This window comes from Macaca nemestrina, chromosome 2 (assembly GCF_043159975.1).
Source record: "Macaca nemestrina isolate mMacNem1 chromosome 2, mMacNem.hap1, whole genome shotgun sequence".
Lineage (NCBI taxonomy): Eukaryota > Metazoa > Chordata > Mammalia > Primates > Cercopithecidae > Macaca > Macaca nemestrina.
This window is the reverse complement of record NC_092126.1, coordinates 115,603,356-115,622,869: the sequence shown is the minus strand read 5'-3', so window position 1 is coordinate 115,622,869 and position 19,514 is coordinate 115,603,356. Positions and strand designations below refer to the sequence as shown.

The 19,514-nt window shown below is 48.0% G+C and overlaps 1 protein-coding gene across 33 annotated transcripts in view; it reads left to right on the top strand.

Annotated features, from left to right (window-relative positions):
• The window catches only part of LOC105480534 (POC1 centriolar protein A), an 84,588-nt gene that overhangs the window by 43,115 nt on the left and 21,959 nt on the right, over positions 1 to 19,514 (top strand). For 15 of the 33 annotated variants that reach the window (XR_011620073.1, XR_011620072.1, XM_011739553.3 and 12 more), the window contains one exon: positions 16,384 to 16,527. Coding sequence is in view for 21 of the 33 variants with exons in the window: in XM_011739553.3 (XP_011737855.2) it covers positions 16,384 to 16,527 (144 nt within the window). In the remaining 12 variants the exon portion in view is untranslated. Of the gene's footprint in view, positions 1 to 2,540; positions 3,434 to 3,481; positions 3,840 to 13,788; positions 13,830 to 16,383; positions 16,528 to 18,675; positions 18,978 to 18,998; positions 19,130 to 19,514 lie in introns of those variants that run through there. The other 18 variants (XR_011620074.1, XR_011620076.1, XR_011620075.1 and 15 more) reach the window with 10 other exon arrangements.

The window sequence follows — 19,514 nt, the reverse complement described above, 5'->3', positions numbered from 1 at the left end:
TCCTGTCCTGCCCCTTAGTACTCCTGCCATTAGTCCAGTCACCTATTCTTGGATCTGTGTTCTCCAGGCCACCTGTCTCCTGTGTTATCCTTGGTGTCTCCCCTGCTGTCTTGGTGTCCTGTCTCCCACTTCTCATCCTGCAGATGTGGATGCCTAGGCCAGCTCCCATCCTCCAGACAGCCTGCTAGGCTTTAGGGAAGCAGATGGGTGAGAGTCTCTGAGCCAGAGATGACTTGGGTGTATATGGCTTAACATTTGAACCCCAGATGAAGGTCTTATTTGCAGAGCCTTTTTTTTTTTTTTTTTTTTTTTGAGACGATGTCTCGCCTTTCTTGCCTAGGCTGGAATGCAATGGTGTGATCTCGGCTTACTGTAACCTCTACCTTCTGGTTCAAGAGATTCTTCTGCTGAGGCTCAGCCTCCCGAGTAGCTGGGATTACAGGTGCCTACACCCGGCTAATTTTTGTACTTTTTTTTTTTTTTTTTTTTTTTTGAGACGGAGTCTCGCTCTGTCGCCCAGGCTGGAGTGCAATGGCCGGATCTCAGCTCACTACAAGCTCCGCCTCCCGGGTTTACGCCATTCTCCTGCCTCAGCCTCCCGAGTAGCTGGGACTACAGGCGCTCGCCACCTCGCCCGGCTAGTTTTTTGTATTTTTTAGTAGAGAGGGGGTTTCAACGTGTTAGCGAGGATGGTCTCGATCTTTTGACCTCGTGATCCGCCCGTCTCGGCCTCCCAAAGTGCTGGGATTACAGGCTTGAGCCACCGCGCCCGGCCGAATTTTTGTACTTTTAGTAGAGACAGGGTTTCATCATGTTGGCCAGGCTTGTCACGAACTCCTGACCTCTGGTGATCTGCCCGCCTTGGCCTCCCAAAGTGTTGGGATTACAGGTGTGAGCCACTGCACCCGCCCTGCAGAGCCTCTTGAAGAGGTGCCTCCAGGTAGCAAGAGCAGAGACAAGCCCTGAAACAGCGATTAGGTTAGAGGTGGCAAGGTTGGAGTGGAAGCCAGAACTCCCTTCTCTGAACTGCCCCCTTGAGGGGCTGATGGTGTTTCCTGTCACTAGAAAAATTCCCATCCATTCTAAAAGGGAGTAGGTTCCTCTCCAGAGGAGAGTTGCATGATGCTGAGGATGGAAGGTTTATTTAATGACTTAAACCAATGGGAGGCGTGTTCTCAGACATCTAGGGAAAAGCATATTAAGACAATCACAGTATCAGGAAGATAGAGCAGCCTGACTCAGGAATCCAGACAAAGGCTGGAGACCCTTGGGTCCAGCTCTGCATGCATCAGTACACATTTGGCACATAAACCCAGGCACACACACTCCTTTGAGAGTTTTGTTATCTCTTTCAAGAGTTCCAGAACTGTTTGGGGTTTTCCTTTTCCCCTGGCAGCCAAAGCTTGGGCTCAGGGTTATTGGAGATTCCACATGTGCATGTGGGGAAATGAACCTGAGTCACAGGACAGAAAGTGGAGTCTCAACACTGATGCTTTCCTACAAGGCACACATGGTCCCAGGCAGAGCCAGGCTGCATGCCTCGAAGGACCTTTTGCTTCACACACTGGGGCCACTGCTATGACACTGCCATTTTGCTGATGGTGATGACAGGCAATCTAGAGCCCCATCATCACCTCTCCACAGGAGAGCCTACAGAGGCTACAAGAAGAGTCTTGTAACAATTGTTTGCTGCAAAGCAGGGAGGGTGGACAAGAACTGAGGGCTTTGGCATTTAAGGATCTTTCTTCCTTTTATTTTGTTCTTTTTGTTTTCATTCTATTTTCTTAAGCTCCAAAACCTGAACATGAAATAAATGAGCCACAGGTAGAAGTAAGCCTGTCACTGAAGTCTGACTGTGATTCTTGGGGCCACCATTCACTGCTCCTAGTGGGGTTGCACTCATCCTTTTAGTCTCTTTCCAGATGGCACCTCCTCCATGCAGCCTTCCTAGGGAGGCCGGCAGCTGGTGAGTTCTTCCTGCTTCACCTGCCCGGAGCACTCTCCTGCCTGGAGCAGTCTTTGTCTCCTGTGATCTGTTATTTACAGACCTAACTTGTCTCCCTGGAGGGCTGGGGACTTGCTCTTGCCATGGTGCCCAGTATGTGTCTGGCACATAAAAAATGCTCAGGAAGTCAAAGCATTCTCACGTCTGTGGGCAGCATAAGTTGAGTGTGTGAGGCTAGAGGCGGGCTGTCTTTCTTTTGGCATTTTTGATGGTCTCAGACTAAAAGAAGGAAGCTGCCTTCTGGCCTTATTTGTCAGTTTTGGGGGGCAGATGACATGGGGTGGTGTGGGCAGTGGCGGGGCAACAGAGGGTGGTAGAGTCTGCATGCCTAGACTAGAAGTTTCAGAACTTCTTTTCATTTTAAATGGAAAAAAAATCCTTTGTGGTTTATATTTTCCAGATTGGACAGCAGCATTGCCATGTGGTGTAAGGGTGTTGGATAGTGCTTGTGTTTATGTTCTTATTGGTTGCCATGGGAAAAAAATCAGAATAGATGGTTTCCATGGAGATTATCTTACAATTAGTTTCTTTGAAGGTCCGGACATTGCTGCAGGATTTGCTGAGTACTCGTTGCCATCAGGGGCTTTCTCTGTGGCAGTGCCAAAGGCTGGTCAGAACGTTCCGTGGACTTAGACAAAGTCATCTGCCTCCCATGCTTGCAAATCCCAGGACGCCAGAGTGGGAGTGATCCTGTGGCTGAGCTTCCTCTTGGAGTCCCGCTCGCCTGGCCTCAGCTCCACAGCTCCTTTCGGTCACCAGGAATTTTTTTTGTTTTTTTGTTTTTTTTTTTTTTTAATTAAACAAAACAAAACAAAACAGAAAAACCTTTGTATTGTGGAAATTTCAAGCCAGCACAAAAGATAGAAGAATGTAACAAACCCCACGTACTGCTCACCTAGCTTCAACATTCTGCTAATCCATTTCATCTGTTTCCCCCATATTTTGAAGAAGAGTTTAAGTAGTTTTAAAAATCCCAGATATGTCATTTTTTACTCCAAATAAGACCATTTATTGGTTATATAATAGCAGTGCTCTTATCACATCTGATGAAATTAATAGTTCCTTCATATCAAATATCTAGTCCACATTCACGTTTTCCCACATTGTGTCATTGTTCAAATAAGGATGCGAGAAGCGTTGAGAAAAACCCGTGTTCTCTGCTCCCCCTTCCCCCACCCATGGTTCTGGTAGATGGAGTAGCTGAGGGGGCTTTGGCCTGGAACTGTCTTGGGCTTGGGGAAGAGGGTGCGTCTGGGCTCACACCACTCTCCTGATGTCCTCCAGGAGAGTTTGGTACTGTGAGCTCCTCGCTCCTTCCTGGAGGTGGGTCAGGCACAGGTGGGCCAGCTACTGCCAGCTCTCTTGGGTCAGGCATCTGCTGGGGGGCACTGGCTATCTTTGAAGCCTGCAGGGTGAGTGAAGGGAAGAGGTGATATAACCTGGTTCATAACAGCTGTCTGCAACTTTATTTTCCAGGAAAGGAGAGGCTATTTGACCCATGGGACACTGCCTCCTGCAACTCCTCCCTGGGAATTGTGGGGCTGCTGGTGGAGGGCTCTGGCTGATCTGAGGGCTGCTGCTTCTGCGGGTTGGGCAGAGCCAGTCCTGTTTATCTCTCTTGGCAGGCTTTGCTAGTGTCCTGTGATGCTGCACAAAGTATGAATTACGGAGCTTGGGAGTGATGCCTGGGGTGTGGTCGGTGGCTCTAACACTCTCCATTGAACTAAGTGCAAGGAGAGTTTAAAATAGCCAGCCTTTGTTCCGAGGTTTTAAAAATTCAACTCCAGTAGTTACAATGAGCTGTCTTCAAGTGGATCTATAAATAAACCGCTACTGTTCCTCTTTGTCACTGAGAGCTGCGGCGTCTCCCAGAGATGTCGGCTCTGCCGCTCGTCTTCATTAGATGCCTCATCTGTGGGGCAGCTGCAAGCGGAGCTGACACACAGAGTTTGTAATGACAGTAACACATTCCCTTCAAAAATCCAGTCCCCAAAAATTAACTACACAAGAAAGATAGTAACTTTGCATTGGAGAAACCTGGCAGAGAGGTCAGTGTCACCATTGATCAAGGTCAACATTCCCTGTAATAAGCCCTTCCACATGAACCCTGTGACACTGTGCACATCACTTTTCTGGTGGTGTCCAACATTTATAACCTGAATCTAATGATAAAACCCAAGTCAAGGAACATTTCATAAAGTAACTGATCAATATTCTTCAGAGTGTCTAGGTCATGAAAGACAAGGGAGGACTAAGGAACTGACACAGAATTCCTTAGTGGAACTGTGGACTAAGGAACTGACACGGGAGGAGGCTAAATACGTAATAAATGCATTGGTAGGATTCTGGAACATCAGGATCTAAGGACATTAGTAGAAAAACTGGTGAAGTTCAAATGGGGTCCCTATTTTGGTTAATGGTATTGTCACAGTGTTAGTTTCCTGGTCTGATCATTGTCCTATGGTTATATAAGACATTAACACTGGCAGAGGGATATATGGAAATTCTCTGTACTATTTTTTGCACATTTTCTCCAATTCTAAAATTAGTTCAAACCAGTTTAATATAAAAAAAAATCTACAGTCAGCACTTGGGCTTTATTGGAATCCTTGATCTCCCTCCCAGGGTACCTCGGTTCAGGTGTGTGCTGTGGGAGGGTAGGCATTTCTGTCTCCAGGTAGGGGTAGGTAACCCTAAGATACTCAGCACCAGCTCGTAGTGAGCCCTTGGGAGTGTTTGTGGAGCTGAACTGAACCAGAGCCACCCTCAAGGGAGCGCAAGTGTGTTGAGAGGGAATGCTCCCACACAGGTGTTGGGCAAGGTGGGTTGCCTGCTTGCCTATGTGGTGGTTTCTGAGGATGCTCCAGAGGTGTATCTGCTCCAGGAACTCCAGAACAGACTCAGCGGGAGTGTGGGCCTGGCCCAGGATGGACCTGCTTCTTCCTGAGGCTTCCTAGCCTCCACCATGCAGCCCTGCCCCTCCTCTGTGTTCCTAAACCTGGCTCCACCTTGCTGCCCCTACCCTCATGTGCATTTCCCACTGTAACAAGTGTGATGACCTGGAGGGCTCCAGCCCCTAAAGGCTGGGGTTGTTTTCCAGCCTCCACTGAACCCCTCCAGGGAAGGAACCGCACTGTGCCAAGGCATGTTCTTGCTGCTTCCTCATGGTCTCTACCGGTTTGAAGTCACTTAGCCATCACCTCCCTGATTCATCTCGCTCTCTTCTCCCCGGCTTCCCTCACCTGCGTGTGTCACTTCAGTAAGATACAGCTCCCAGATCAACTTCCTCCTGGGGGCATGTCGGACACCAAATAACTTGCCATTTCTTGCCTATCAAGGCAATCCTTGCCCTATTTTGAAGAATCACCCCTTTGTGTGGGGGAAAATTCTTGGAAATGCTTGCAGAGCATTCCAATGCTTGCTGGGGAGTCAGCAGATTGATGGGGGTCAAGCCCAGGGGTGGCCATTGCAGCCCTGGGGCAGCTCCTCCGTCTTGCCATGGGCCTGGGTGAGGAGAACGGAGTCTTGGTTTGTGCATACAGCATCTCCTACATGCCCAAGGCCTGTGAGCAACACGGGTGAAATAGGATGACAGGCACCTGTGATCCCTGCCTCAAAGGGACCACTTTCTGAGAGGGGACTATGAGATGGCCTGTGGTCCTGGTTCTGTGTGTGACAAGGCCTGGAATCCAGGGGTTGGTCAGGCATGCAGATTCCCCATCCTTCATTTTAGACCCACCCTTCAACCCCTTTACAATTTTTATTTTATTTATTTATTTAGAAATAGGGTCTCTCACAATGTCACCCAGACTGGATTGTAGCTCAGCGCAGCCTCCAACTCCTGGGCTCAAGCAATCCTCCCACCTCAGCCTCATGAGTAGCTGGGACGACAGGCGCATGCCATCACACCTGGCCCCTTCACAGTTTTAGTCCAAAGGACACCATGTTGGTTTCCCATCGGCAGGGGCCTGAGGTCAAGGGGTGGCTCTGAGGCCTGACTGTGATCTGTAGTTGTGGAACATCTGATTTGGTTTGGAGGTTGCTGTGTGGACCTCCAGGCCCCGTGTCTCTGAACTTTTTTTTTTTCCTGCAAGCTCCGCCTCCCGGGTTGACACTATTCTCCTGCCTCAGCCTCCCAAGTAGCTGGGACTACAGGCGCCCACCACCACGCCCAGCTAATTTTTTGTATTTTTAGTAGAGACGGGGTTTCACTGTGTTAGCCAGGATGGTCTCTATCTCCTGACCTCGTGACCCGCCCGCCTCAGCCTCCCAAAGTGCTAGGATTACAGGCATGAGCCACCGCTCCCGGCCTGAACGTTCAGAAATGACCCAGCACCTGCCCTACTCACAGTCTGGCATGGGGAATGTGAAAAGGTACCTTGCATGTTCATAGCCCCTAGATGAAAGCCAGCGGTGGGGCCATACCCCACCCTCATGCTCAGGCTGCCTGGAGGCAGGACTGGCAGGATGGCCAAAAGTTAGATGGTTTTAGGAAACCAGAATTTCTCTTGGGTTCAGGGCTATGTTTGGAATCAGAAGTTTCTTCTCCTGTTGGATTCTAGGCCAGAACCCTAAATTACAGGGCAAATAAGACTGTAGTGTATCTAGTCTGCAGATATGTGTGGTGAGTTCAGTATAGGCTTCTTTTGAGCTTTAATTTGAGAAAACACCTGTGCCTTTCCTCTTGAGAAGATGGACATGAGGCTGAGTCCAAGTGAGCTCAGTGTGTTCCCTGCTTCCCTCCCTAGGGGCAGGTTTAGCAAACATGGAGGTAGACAGACATGGATGCCTGTCAACTTTTCATGAAGGCAAATTGTCAAAGACCTGAGGCCAGGACTAAGAAACATCTGTGTCTGTGAGTCTCCTTCTCCACACTTAGCAGGCTATACAGTGAACAGTTCAATCAAAGATTCAGCTGAAAAGATTTAATCATAGGGGTGTGTTTGTGTCCATTTCTTCCAGTTTTACACAGGGCAGCCCTGCTTTGGAAATGTAGTGACGTGCCTTGGTTTTCAGTGAGCAGTGGCCAGACATGCTGTTCACCTGGGTCTGTACAGGAAGGGTGAGTGAGATAGCCCAGCTCTTGGCCCCAGGTCACCTTCTCCCCTCTCTTGCCTAGAATCAAGCTTTGGACCAGTTCCTGGACGCTTTTGTTTATTACAGAGTTTCAGTTTCAGGAGCAGGCTGGGCAAAGGGCATGGTCCAGTGTTAGAAATTTTAAAAAAGTAGAAAGTTCCACCTTGAGCAGGTATTAAGTATTGTCCATTTCACCCCCTCCCCCCGAAAGGGGTGTGTTTCATCTCTGCTCAAGCTCCAGCCTACTGACCAGGTGCGTGCAGACCTTGCTCCTAACTGCCAAGCTGTGTACAGACTCCTAAGCAGCGGAGGCCTGACACTCCATGGGCTGCATGTCTGCTGCTTGGGAAACCCTGCCTGGGAACCTCTGCCGCTCTCTTGAATTCCACTGGGAAACTGAGGCTTTGGAAATTGCACTGCACTGAGTTATGACTCTGGCTTTGCATTTGGAAACTGTAATTCCCACACTGATGGTGGACCTTGTGGGCCTCACCTGGGGTCTTCAGCCTTGGGTTTGGCCCATTGGTAATGGCCTGTGGAGAGCTGGTGATTTTCACCTTGAGTGCAGAGTGGCAGTGATGAGTGGTGTCAACTGTGTCCTATGATGGGTAGGTTGGTCCCCTAAGGACATTTCAGTTGTAACCACATGTTTTTTGTTTTTAGTTGGGCTTTATAATTTACAAATAGTAACATTCACCATTTTAGAAAGCAAACAGTTCTCTGAGTTTTGACAGATACAGTCATGTAACCATTACCACAATCAAGATATAGAATCTTTCCATCATCCCAAAATGTTCTCTTTTGCCTCTCTGTAGTCAATCTACTCACTCTAGCCCCAGCCCCAGGCAATCATTAATCTGTTTTCTGTCACTATAGATTAGTTTGTATTTTTTAGAATATGATATAAATGAAATTATACAGTTATATATTCTTTTTGGTCTGGTTTCTTTCACTCAGCCTAATTATTTTGAGATTGACCCACATGGTTATATGTATCCATAGTTCATTCCTTTTTATTTCGTCAAATGGATATACCACAATTTTGTTTTGTTGGTGAGCATTTGGGCTATTTGCAATTTTTGGCTTTTTTTTTTTTTTTTTTTTGAGGCGGAGTCTCGCTCTGTCTCCCAGGCTGGAGTGCAGTGGCGCAATCTCGGCTCACTGCAAGCTCCACCTCCCGGGTTCATGCCATTCTCCTGCCTCAGCCTCCCGAGTAGCTGGGACTACAGGCGCCTGCCACCTCACCCGGCTAATTTTTTGTATTTTTAGTAGAGATGGGGTTTCACCGTGTTAGCCAGGATGGTCTCGATCTCCTGACCTCGTGATCCGCCCACCTCGGCCTCCCAAAGTGCTGGGATTACAAGCGTGAGCCACCTCGCCTGGCCAATTTTTGGCTATTATAAATAAAGCTGCCATGAACGTTCATGTACGTATTTTTCTATGGAAATATGCTTCCATTTTTTTGGGTAAATACGTAGGCATGGAATGGCTGGGACATATAATAGGTGTATGTTTAGCCTTTTAATAACTGTCAAACTTTTCAAAATGGTTATGCCGTCTTACATTCGTGCCAGCAGTATATGAGAGTTCAAGTTACTCCACCTCCCTTCCAACACTTGGCATGATCAGTTTTTTTTTTTTCCTTTAGGCTATTCTAATAGGTATAGAGTTGTATGTCACTGTGGTTTTAACTTCCATTATCCTAATGATTAATGATGTAGAACACCTTTTTTTTTTTTTGAAATGGAGTTTCACTCTTGTTGCCCAGGCTGGAGTGCAATGGTGCGATCTCGGCTCATAAGCAACCTCCGCCTCCCAGGTTCAAGCCATTCTCCTACCTCACTCCTGAGTAGCTGGGATTACAGGCATGCGCCACCACACCCAGCTAATTATGTATTTTTAGTAGACACGGGGTTTCTCCATGTTGGTCAGACTGGTCTCAAACTCCGGACCTCAGGTGATCCGCCCGCCTCAGCCTCCCAAAGTACTGGGATTACAGGCATGAGCCACCACGCCTGGCCGGGCATCCTTTTTATTCAATGTCTTTCAAAGAGCAGAAGTTTTGGCCAGGTGTAGTGGCTCAAGCCTGTAATCCCAGCACTTTGGAAGGCCGAGATGGGCAGATTACGAGGTCAGGAGATCGAGACCATCCTGGCTAACACAGTGAAACTCTGTCTCTACTAAAAATACAAAAAAATTAGCTTGGCATGGTGGTGGGCGCCTGTAGTCCCAGCTACTTGGGAGGCTGAGGCAGGAGAATGGCGTGAACCCGGGAGGCGGAGCTTGCAGTGAGCCTAGATCGCGCCACTGCACTCCAGCCTGGGGACAGAGCAAGACTCTATCTCAAAAAAAAAAAAAAAAAAAGAGCAGAAGTTTTGAATTTTGAAGAAGTTCATTTTATCAATTTTTTCTTTTATGGATCATACTTCAGGTATCATATCTAAGGAATATGCCTAACCCAAGGTCACAGAGATCTTATGTTTTACAGGAAAAATGTATATTCGTTTTATAGTTTTAGGTTTGGTTTTTTGTTTTTTATTTTTTTTGAGACGAAGTCTTACTTTGTTGCCCAGGCTGGAGTGCGTTGGCGCAATCTCGACTCACTACAACCTCTGCCTCCCATGTTCAAGCGATTCCCCTGCCTCAGCCTCCCTAGTAGCTGGTATTACAGGTGCCCGCCACCACACCTGGCTAATTTTTGCATTTTAGTAGAGACGTGGTTTTGCCATGTTGGCCAGGCTGGTCTCAAACTCCTGACCTCAGATGATCCGCCTGCCTCAGCCTCCCAAAGTGCTGGGATTACAGGCATGAGCCACTACACCCGGCCTTATAGTTTTAGTTTTTACACTTAGTTCTGTGATCTATTTTGAATTAGTTTTTGTATGTAGTGCATGGTATGTACCGAAGTTCATTTTTTTGCACTTGGATACCCAATTGTTTAATCAACTTTGGAAATACTAACTTTTCTGTACTAAGTTGTTTGTGCACCTTTGTTAAAAATTAATTGGCCAGATACTGGTCTAGAGTTTCTGGATTCTCTTTGTTCTACTAATCTATGTGTCTATCCTTTTACCAATATCACAGTGTCTTGGTTAATATAGTTTTAGACTAAGTCTTGAAATCATGTAGTGTGATTCCTCTAATTTTATTCTTTTTTTCAAAATCGTTTTGGCTTTTCTAGTTCTTTTGCCTTTCCAAGTAAATTTCAGAATCAACTTCTTGATGCCTGTAGGTGATTTGGGAGGAAATTGACATATTTACAACGTTGAGCCTTTAATACATGAACACGGTGTATCTCTTCATTGGTATAGGTCTTCAGTTTTTCTCATTAGTGTTTTGTAGTTTTCAACATACACATTTTGCACATATGTTGTTAGATTTATACTTAAGCATTTTGTAGTATGTTGAATGGGAGCCTCCCTGAAAGATATGTCTACATCCTAACCCCCAGAAACTGTGAAGATGACTTTACTTGGGGGAAAAGATCTTTGTGGATGTAATTAAGAATCTCAAGATGAGATCATCTTGGACTGGTGGTCCTAAATTGAATGACAAGTGTCCTTAGAAGAGCCACACAGAAGAGAGACACACAGAGAAAGGAGAAGAATGCCATGTGAAGACAGAGGCAGAGATTGGAGTTATGTAGCCATAAGTCAAGGAATTATGGAGTCACTAGAAACTGAAAGAGGAAGCATTCTCGCTTCGTGCCTCCAGAGAAAATGTGGCCCTGCCTTGATTCAGACTTCCAGAACTGTGAGAGAATTAATTTCTATCCTTTTATGCCATCAAATGTGACAATTTGTTACAGTAGCCCTAGGAAACTATTAATAATATATACTTCATGTTGTTTTGGTGTTATTGAAAAGATAATGGCCGAGAATTTTCAAAAAATAATGAAAGGCATCAAACCATAGTTCCAAGAAGCTCAGAGAAACAACAAACAAGCTGGAGAAAAAAACAAAACAAAACAAAATCCTAGATGAGTTATATTCAAAGTTCTGAAAACCAAGGATTAAAAAAGAAATCTTGAAGGTAGCCAGAGAAAAAAAAACATACATACAGTGGATCAAATGTAAGAATTATGAAGAATTCTCATGAAACTATACAAACTGAAAGAGTAACATCTTTAAAGTTTGAAGGAAAAACTGCCAACCCAATATTTGTACTCAGCAAAAATATTTTAGAAATGGTGGGGAAGTAAAGACCTTTTTTCCCCCTAGACAAACCAAAGCTGACAGTTTTTTAACCAGCAAATTTCTATTTATAAGAAATATCTAATTTCTCTCTCTTCTCCTTCCAGGATTCCAGTTGTCCATGTGTTAGAGACAATATTGTCCTGTAGCTTATGGAAGCTCTGTTCTAGCCCTCTGTGTTTCAGTTTGAGGAATTGATCTATCTTTAAGATCACTAATTTATTTTCCCATTGAGCCCATTATAGCCATACTTCTCTGTTACTGGGTTTCTTATTTCTGTTGTTTCCATTAGACTCTTTCTTATAATTTCTGCCTTTCTGCTGAAATTCTCCATTTGATCATGTGTGTTGTTCAGTAGAGCCTTTACCATATTAATCATAATTATTTTAAATTTTGTATCTCGTAGTTTCAACATCTAGGTCATCTGAGTCTGTTTCTACTGATTGCTTTGTCTCTTGACGGTGGGGTTTTTTTTCTCCCTGCCTTTTTGTGTCTCATAATTTTCTATTAAATGCCAGGCATCATGTTTAGGACAGTAAAGACTGAGGTAAATAGTCTTATCAGGAGTTGAGCTTAGTTTAGTGTTACCTAACGTACCTAGGTTGAGGTCTGGGTGATAGAGGATTTTCTCAATCATTTTCCTCACTCTCACCTTTCAGCCAGCCCTGTGGTCTTGCCTCTCAGAGGGGCATGCTTTTTTCCATGCTCTTGGCCCTCCTCCCTAGATAGGCTGCTGTTGCTTGGTGCTTGCTATTTTTTTGTTTTGTTTTGTTTTTTGTTTTCGTAGGGGTTGGGGGTGGGCTCTGTTGTCTTGACCCAGCTTCAGTCTTAGGCAGACTCTGTCTCCCTGAGTCTCAAAAGTCAGACATTCTTAGCGGTCCTGCTCCTTCCTCATTGAAAGGAGACCTTGATAATCTCAGCTCAGGATAGTTTCCTACCTCTCCCTCAGTGAGGGGTGTTTTTATCTTTGCTTTTCCCTGGTAGCTTTAGGATGCTGTTCTACAGGGGAGAGGTCCTGGCAGGGCTTCATATCTTTCCTTGCTCACTCCCCTCTCCTAGGCCTGCACCTCCAGGAATGGTTTTCTCCCATCTACTGTTCTGCCCCCATTTGTTTGTTATGAAAGCCCAGGGGAGGTCTGTGGAGAAGAACCTGTGCATGGGTGCAAGCTCTACTTGTGCCTGTGGCGCCTGGGGGTTCTGCACTCTTACCCTAGTCTACACTTGGTCTCCAGCAATTTGTTAAAACTGTAACTTACCCACTCGTATGGCACTTGGTGTCTCTTCTCTTCATGCTTTGCCATAAGTGACCCACAGCTGACGCTCACTTTCTGTTTTCCTTGGAAGTGTCTGTCTTTCCTTAGATTTCAGGCTACTGGTTGCTCTGTGACTTCAGCTCACTGATTTAAGAGAAGTTATGATTCTTTTAGATTGTCAGTCTTTTTCTTGTTAGGATGGAATTAACACTCTCCCCAGCTTTATATATCCTAGGCAGCAGCTCCTTATCCATACTTGTATCTTGATGGAAGAGTGAGATCACGGTCAATTCAGAGACCTCTCAAGAAGTCAACTCCAGATGGGTTGATTTCTTGTCACAAGGAAGATCTACAAGCTGTTTCTTTTTGTTTTTTAATGAAATGTTATGGTTTGGTTCCTCTTGTGTCTGGGTGGCTGAGTATCAGCCACAGATATTTAGGCAATTCCTGCTGTGTGCGAAGTGCTGAGCTCCTGGTGGTGTTTTGCAGGCAGCAGAGGAAACAGGAACTGAGGTGGGCAACACTTAACCGACTGTAAGAAACCAGAGTCCCACCCCAGGGTGGCATGAGAGGAGACACCTGCAGGCCCCAAGTGATATTTCCGAAAGTTAGAGCCATCTCTTGAGAGTCACCTTTTTTTTGTTTTGGTATTAAGATACTTATATTTGGCAAAAGTGAAATGTTCTTGAATTGATGTAGATCTATACGGGTATGTGTGTGGGTTAATCTTTGTTGTTATTTTAGTGAGCATTACTTTTTATTTTGAGATGGAGTCTTGCTCTGTTGCCCAGGCTGGAGTGCAGTGACGTGATCTCAGCTCACTGCAACCTCCACCTCCTGGGTTCAAGTGATTCTCCTGCCTCAGCCTCCTGAGTAGCTGGGATCACAGGTGCCTGCCACCATCCCTGGCTAAGTTTTGTATTTTTAGTATAGATAGGATTTCACCATGTTGACCAGGCTTGAACTTCTGACCGCAAGTGATCCGCCCACCTTGGCATCCCAAAGTGTTGGGATTACAGGGGTAAGTCACTGTGTCTGGCCTCTTTGTGTTATTTTATTCATGTTATACTTAACTGAGAACCACCAGGCAAAACCGCTAGGACCCTTTGATGTTGAACAGACAAAACGCTGATGTGACTTTTGCATTTAAATGCTGCTTGGGTTATTCTGCCACTGTCATTACTCATGGCTCTGGTATGACTGTCTCTTCCCACTCTTGCGTGTCATTTTCTTATCTCTGCTTTCTTGCTTATTTGCCCAGCCCTCAGGGAAATGCCACAGCTCCGGAGTGCTGGCATGCAGGTGAGTGGCTCCAGAGCTGTGAGGGGCGGGGCTGCTGGCCCTTTGCTACAGTGCAGACAGTGGGGAGGTTTCATTACACAGAAAGTTTACCTCGGTGGGCTCTGCTCTTTGGGGTGTTGAGTGTTTGTGGAGGGCCTCCTCTGAGTTCAGCTCTGTGCCGGGCAATCATTCCAGGGCAGCTGGGTTGAAGAAGTAACGCAAAAAGCATTAGACCCAGGATTCAGAGGCCTCTATGGGGACGTTGGAGAGGAGTTGTGCACATGGAAGCCCAGCTACAGTCAATGTCACCTGCCAGAGGCTGTCTCATGCCCAGGAAGAGCCTGCATTTTGGGTTCAGATCCCAATTCTGTTATTTGCTGGGTAACTTAGAACAAATTACTTAACCTCTTTGAGCCCAAGTGTCCATATCTGAAAAACAAGGTTAATAATGCCTATTGGGAAGGGCCATCATAAGGATGAAGTGAGGTTACATGTATTAAGTGAGGTGACATTAAATGAGGGCACACAGTGGATGGCAAGTAAACCATGGCAATTGCTGGACTGGTAGAGTGTTAAGTGCTGTGATGTTTTCTGATGAGAGTGGGCAAGGAGGCAGGGAAATGGCTCCAGACAGCCCTAGAGTTTGAGGCTGGTTAGTTTTGGACAGTCATTTTCTGACTGAGCCTTAGTTCTCTTTCTTGTCAAATGGAGACAGCCCATGAAAGTGTGGTATAGGTGGGAAAACATGGCAGCTGCTGCAACCCTCTGTTGTAAAGGCCACCTCTCCAGCTTGGAGCCCCGCGGCTGCTGTCTTTAATACTCCCTTGGAGCTGGCTCAACTTTGGCTCATCCAGGAGGGTTTCTATTGCTAAAGTCAGTGGTACTCACCCTGCCTCCCTGCAGCGTCCACTGTGCTTCCAGAGGCTGAGCTCAGCACTGTCCATTTCTGGGCCATTCTGCAGAAACTCAGATTTTCCATTCCCTCCTTCCTAGGCAGCCAGCAGCACCAGACTCTGACCCATTCCATGACAATGCTGGCTGTGGGACAGAAGAGTTCCCTGCTCACACCCTTCCTGCAGTGGAGGAGTGTGTGTGTCTACAAGTTAGGGGCTCCTCTGGAAGGAGTGGGCACAGCACTGAACATTTCTTAAGAAAGGCCTGCTGGTAGCTTCAGCCATTTGAAGGACTGGCCCAGTCTAGATGAAGAAGTGGAGGCCCAGAGCTGGTCAGTGAGTGTCTGAGTCACCATTCCTCACCACTGCACTCTGCTGTGTCTCCTGACAGAACTGCCTTAGTCTGGGGGCCACTGTGGTAGGCTGAAGTCTATCCTGGCAAGGCTGGTGGACTTCTGAAACTTCCTTTTGGGATGGGCTTCTGGGTAAGCTTTGAGATCTGAAGCACGTTGATTCCTGGAGGACTGGAAGAGACTCAGCCCTGATGGCCGAAGTTGTGGAAATGGCCACGGAAGTGGTCGACATGCTGATGATAGGCGTGTGGACACGGTGCTGCTCATGTTCTCAAGAACATCCCTCTGGCTCATGTCTTACATTCAGGTTCTCCTGTAGCCATCACGAGGGCCAGCATTTTTCCAAGTTCAAATCAGCATGCCCTTGAAAGTTTGTGATCTATGAGACTAGAATACTTACCTAATAAAGGAAAACATGCAGATAGGGTCCACGTGCTAAACCACATTCCCGTGGGAACAAGTCCACAGAGGAACTGCAGGCTCTAAGACCAGCCCTGCCCTTGGACACCCATGGCTCCAGCATCCCGCCCACTGAACATGTGCACAGCACTTCCTCGGTCCACAGAAGCCTTTGTGCATAGGACAAGGAGCTGACTTTTCTGAATTTGGGGGCTGAAGGGCCTTAGGCAGAAGCACTAAGCCCCTCACCTCCTGGAGTCCTATCTGAAGCAGCCCGGGGTGCCTCTCCTGTGGATTCAGATTCCTGCCAGCCATGTGCCAGCCTGGGACATGCAAACAGAAATCTTTGTTTTTCCAGGGGATCTGGGCCAGGATGGGATTGGAACACCCCTCTCCCTGCCACACACACACTGCCACCAGGTTCTGGGCCACAGCTCCTCGGGCCTGGGAAAGGCATTTGTGAAGCCTGACACATCCCCATATTGGGGGGTGGGGAATTAGAGTTCAACTGACCAGGAAGAGGAGGAACTTCAGGCCCAGGCCGGGCTTCAGCATCTCAGGACTCACCTGGATGCCTGCTGGTGGGTGCCAGCTGCTTGAAGAGATGGGAGGCAGCCAGCCTCCCTGTGGGGCTCCAAGAGCAGACTGAGGCCACTCACTGACCTACCTGCCCTCCTCCCCAGGCCCCTTTCTGCCTGAACCACGAGGCGTTCTGATTCCACTCCTCACTTAAGGCCTCTGCCTGGAAAGGTGTGCATGTGGACCCAGATGTGGGAACGCCGCCACGCTGCTGTTTCTCACTGACACTTGCAGCTTACCTTCTCAAGTTTGCTGGTGGTTTTCCCTTTCATCTTTTGGAGGGGCTATTCCTCTCACAGTATTTCTTCAAGCACTGTATAGACTGAGGAACTTTTTTCTTTCTGTCTTTAGCCAGAAGTGGACTTCCCTGGCCCCCCAGGCAGAGGCAGGAGTGTGGAGTCTGTGCAGAGCCAGCCCCAGGAGCCCGTGAGCGTGCCCCAGACGCTGACCAGCACGCTGGAGCACATTGTGGGCCAGCTGGATGTCCTCACTCAGGTAAGCCACACTGTGGGTTCACCCGTCATCTGCACTTGGTCCCGCATTTGGACCCTTTGAAGTTGGACAACAGGTGCTGGATTTTTAAAAACATAATTATAATGGACCTCTTTTCCAGTCCAGATTAATGACATTGCAGAGCCTTCCCGGGGATCCTGGCTCTTGGAGCCATTCAAGCCCTGGCCAGGCCACTAGACTCCAAAATCCCCAGTGCTGGGTACTACTGGAGTGTGCTCACCTAGAGCTGGCCTGGGCCACTGAAGAGCTTTGAAAGAAACACTGTGTTTGTTTATTCCTCCCACTCTTTGCTGGATAGGCACTGCAGGGGCATGCCAGGGAACTGAGTAGTGAGTCAGGGCTTCTGAGAGCCTAGGCTCTGAGTTTGAGCCTGGCCCTTATCCTCTGAGCAACCTTGGGGAAATCCCTTCAGTTCTCTAAGCCCTGGTATGTTTATCTGTAAAGTGCTGGTGGTTGTGGGCTCTGCCTGCCACATTCATGATGAGAATTAAGGGAGATGAATCTGGGAAATGTTTGACCCATGCCTGGCCCTAGGTAACTGCTCAATGAATGTTAGTTGTGGCCCTGACCACCCTCATCACTGAGATGGATATGGGCTCCGCCCTTGGGAGCGTAGGTTGGCAGCCATAACACAGGCTCGTAGTGTAGCAGTTTCATTAAGAGCAAAATCCCCTGACAAGAGGTGGTGGCCAGCACTAGGGCATGCTTGGCAGGGCCATCCCACCCGAGGGAGGAAGAGAGGTCCTGGCTGCCTATGGCTCTGAAGAGGCCATGGGCATGTCCAGGGAATGAGTGAAGCTCCAGGTGGCTGGCATGTGGATATGTGGTGATGGGGTGGGGGGCAAGGCGGGATTTAGAGTTTCCCCAATTCCTCATCTGCTTGGCTCCTGAGGCCAGGCTGGGACTCTGCAGATCCTCCTCTGCCATGCCATCACATGGGTAGAGCGAGGCTGCAGGAGGGACACATGTGGCCCATGAGGAAAACAGAAAGGTGTTAAAGCCAGGGGGCAGGGGGTGGGGAAGCAAGGAAGAGTGGTCTCCAGTCCAGCTCACATGAAGGATGCAAGGGACCCTTGATGTCACTAACGGAAATGGAGCTGAGATGGCATGGTATCCTTTCCCCAGCTTGGGATCGTGGGCTAAGTGAGAAAAGCTCTTCCAGGGTGTGTCGTCAGAGCCCAGCTGGGGCATACCTTGGGCCCACTGAAGAAAGCACTCTTGAAGGGAAAGGCCAAGTGTCATGACTGGGGGCTGTGGGACTCCAGGGCACAGTGTACAGACCTTGCTGAGAGGCTGCTAAGCCCTGAGAAGAAGGCATGTGCTGAGAGTGATGTGAGCAGCATGCAAAGACTTAAAAAACCACCCCACTTCAAACCCGTCAGCAACTGCCTCATGTTTTTCACAGCCTTGCCAAGTGAGAGATTAGGGGAGGTGGAATCAATTAGAACTTTATAGGATAAAATTGGAAATTAAGTCTGAGAAGGTGGTTAAAAATAGCTACATTGGATCCAGAGGAGTATAACACTAAAAACATTTCCTGTCACTGTGTTTTAGGGGTGCACATGGAAGGTTTTGTTATGTGTTCGCAGTTAGTACGATAGTAACTTTTAAAAAACTGGCATCACAGAGAATAAGTGAAGGCTGGCCTGTGGCCTGTGGCCTTCGGCCCATGGCTGGGTGTCTGGGTGTCTCAGTGCCTCTGTGGCACCCTGGTCCTACCTCACACTATTCAGCCCCTTTGCAAATCCAACTGGCAGGCCACCCCCGACCAGATGCCAACAATATCAGCCAGTCACCTGCTTTGCAAAACTGACAGTGTCTGTGTGTTTCTGGATGCCATAAAGCGAGGCATGTTCTTGACAGACTCAATGCATCCCGAGGAAACTTGAGTTCTGCAGATGAAGCACCAATTGAGGCCTTAAAGTTCAACCCATTTTCAGAACTGTGCATAGCACCTTTGTGCTAATCCTGGCAAGTTCTCCTCGGGCTTGGCTGTTGGTTGTCTTCTAGGCCCACCTTTCTCTCCTGGAGTTGAGATTTTCTCTAGCTGAGGTGTTTCAGCCACAACCAGAGCTATCTCCACCAGGGGGTTGAAAGTTTCCCTGCACCTTTCTCTTGGCATTGGCCCAGCAGAGGCAGGCCCACAGCAGGCCCCACTCTGGATGGTCCAGACTGACCCAGCTCTCCCCTGAAGCTTAATGCCAGACGGCCACCACCATCCATCTTCCCAAGTGGCTTGTTCAGCTGGCCTTCCTTCTTGGTCTGTGGATATTGGTCTCAGGTGCCACCCCATCAGCAAGCACTCCTCGCCATCCACCAGGTCCTGAAGAGCCTTTTTGTTCTGGAAGGGTGGGATGCCCAGCCACCCCAGCACTGATTCCTACTAAAAAGTCATCCATGTGAATTATGCTGTTCTCCTCCGTCGCCCCCACTACCCCTTCCCTCCCCCACAGGGAAGTCTACTTCAAAGTGGCCTTTGAGAGGGAAGCTGCCTTCCAGGTCCTTCAGGCCTCCATCCTACAGAACATCCTTCCAGGCGAGAGCCATGGGGCTGCAGCGGGCAGTGGCCAGGGATGTTTTCTGAGTGAGTCACAGAGTCTCCAGCCCCTGGGTAGGATACCCTATTTCAGAGGCTCACAGTCTTCAAAGCCTGCCTTTCTGCTCAACAGGCTGGTATGGCCCCATGTGGCAAGGTCACCTCTGTGGGTGTTTGTGGTCTGTCTCTCACCAGTCTGAGGGTCAGGGACCCAATCTCAGTCCTCCCCAGGGTGACGCCTTCCGCAGCTCCTCTGTGTGAAGGAAAAGCCTGGAAGACAGGAAGCTGAGTGAGCCGGTGGAGAGGAGTGGCTTTAGCTTTGTCTGGCTTCCCCACTGCCTAGCTCAGCAACCTCGGGCAAGTCACTTCGCGTCTGTGTGCCTTACTTTCCAAATCTGGAACACAGAGCTGATCATAGCACCCACTTCATAGG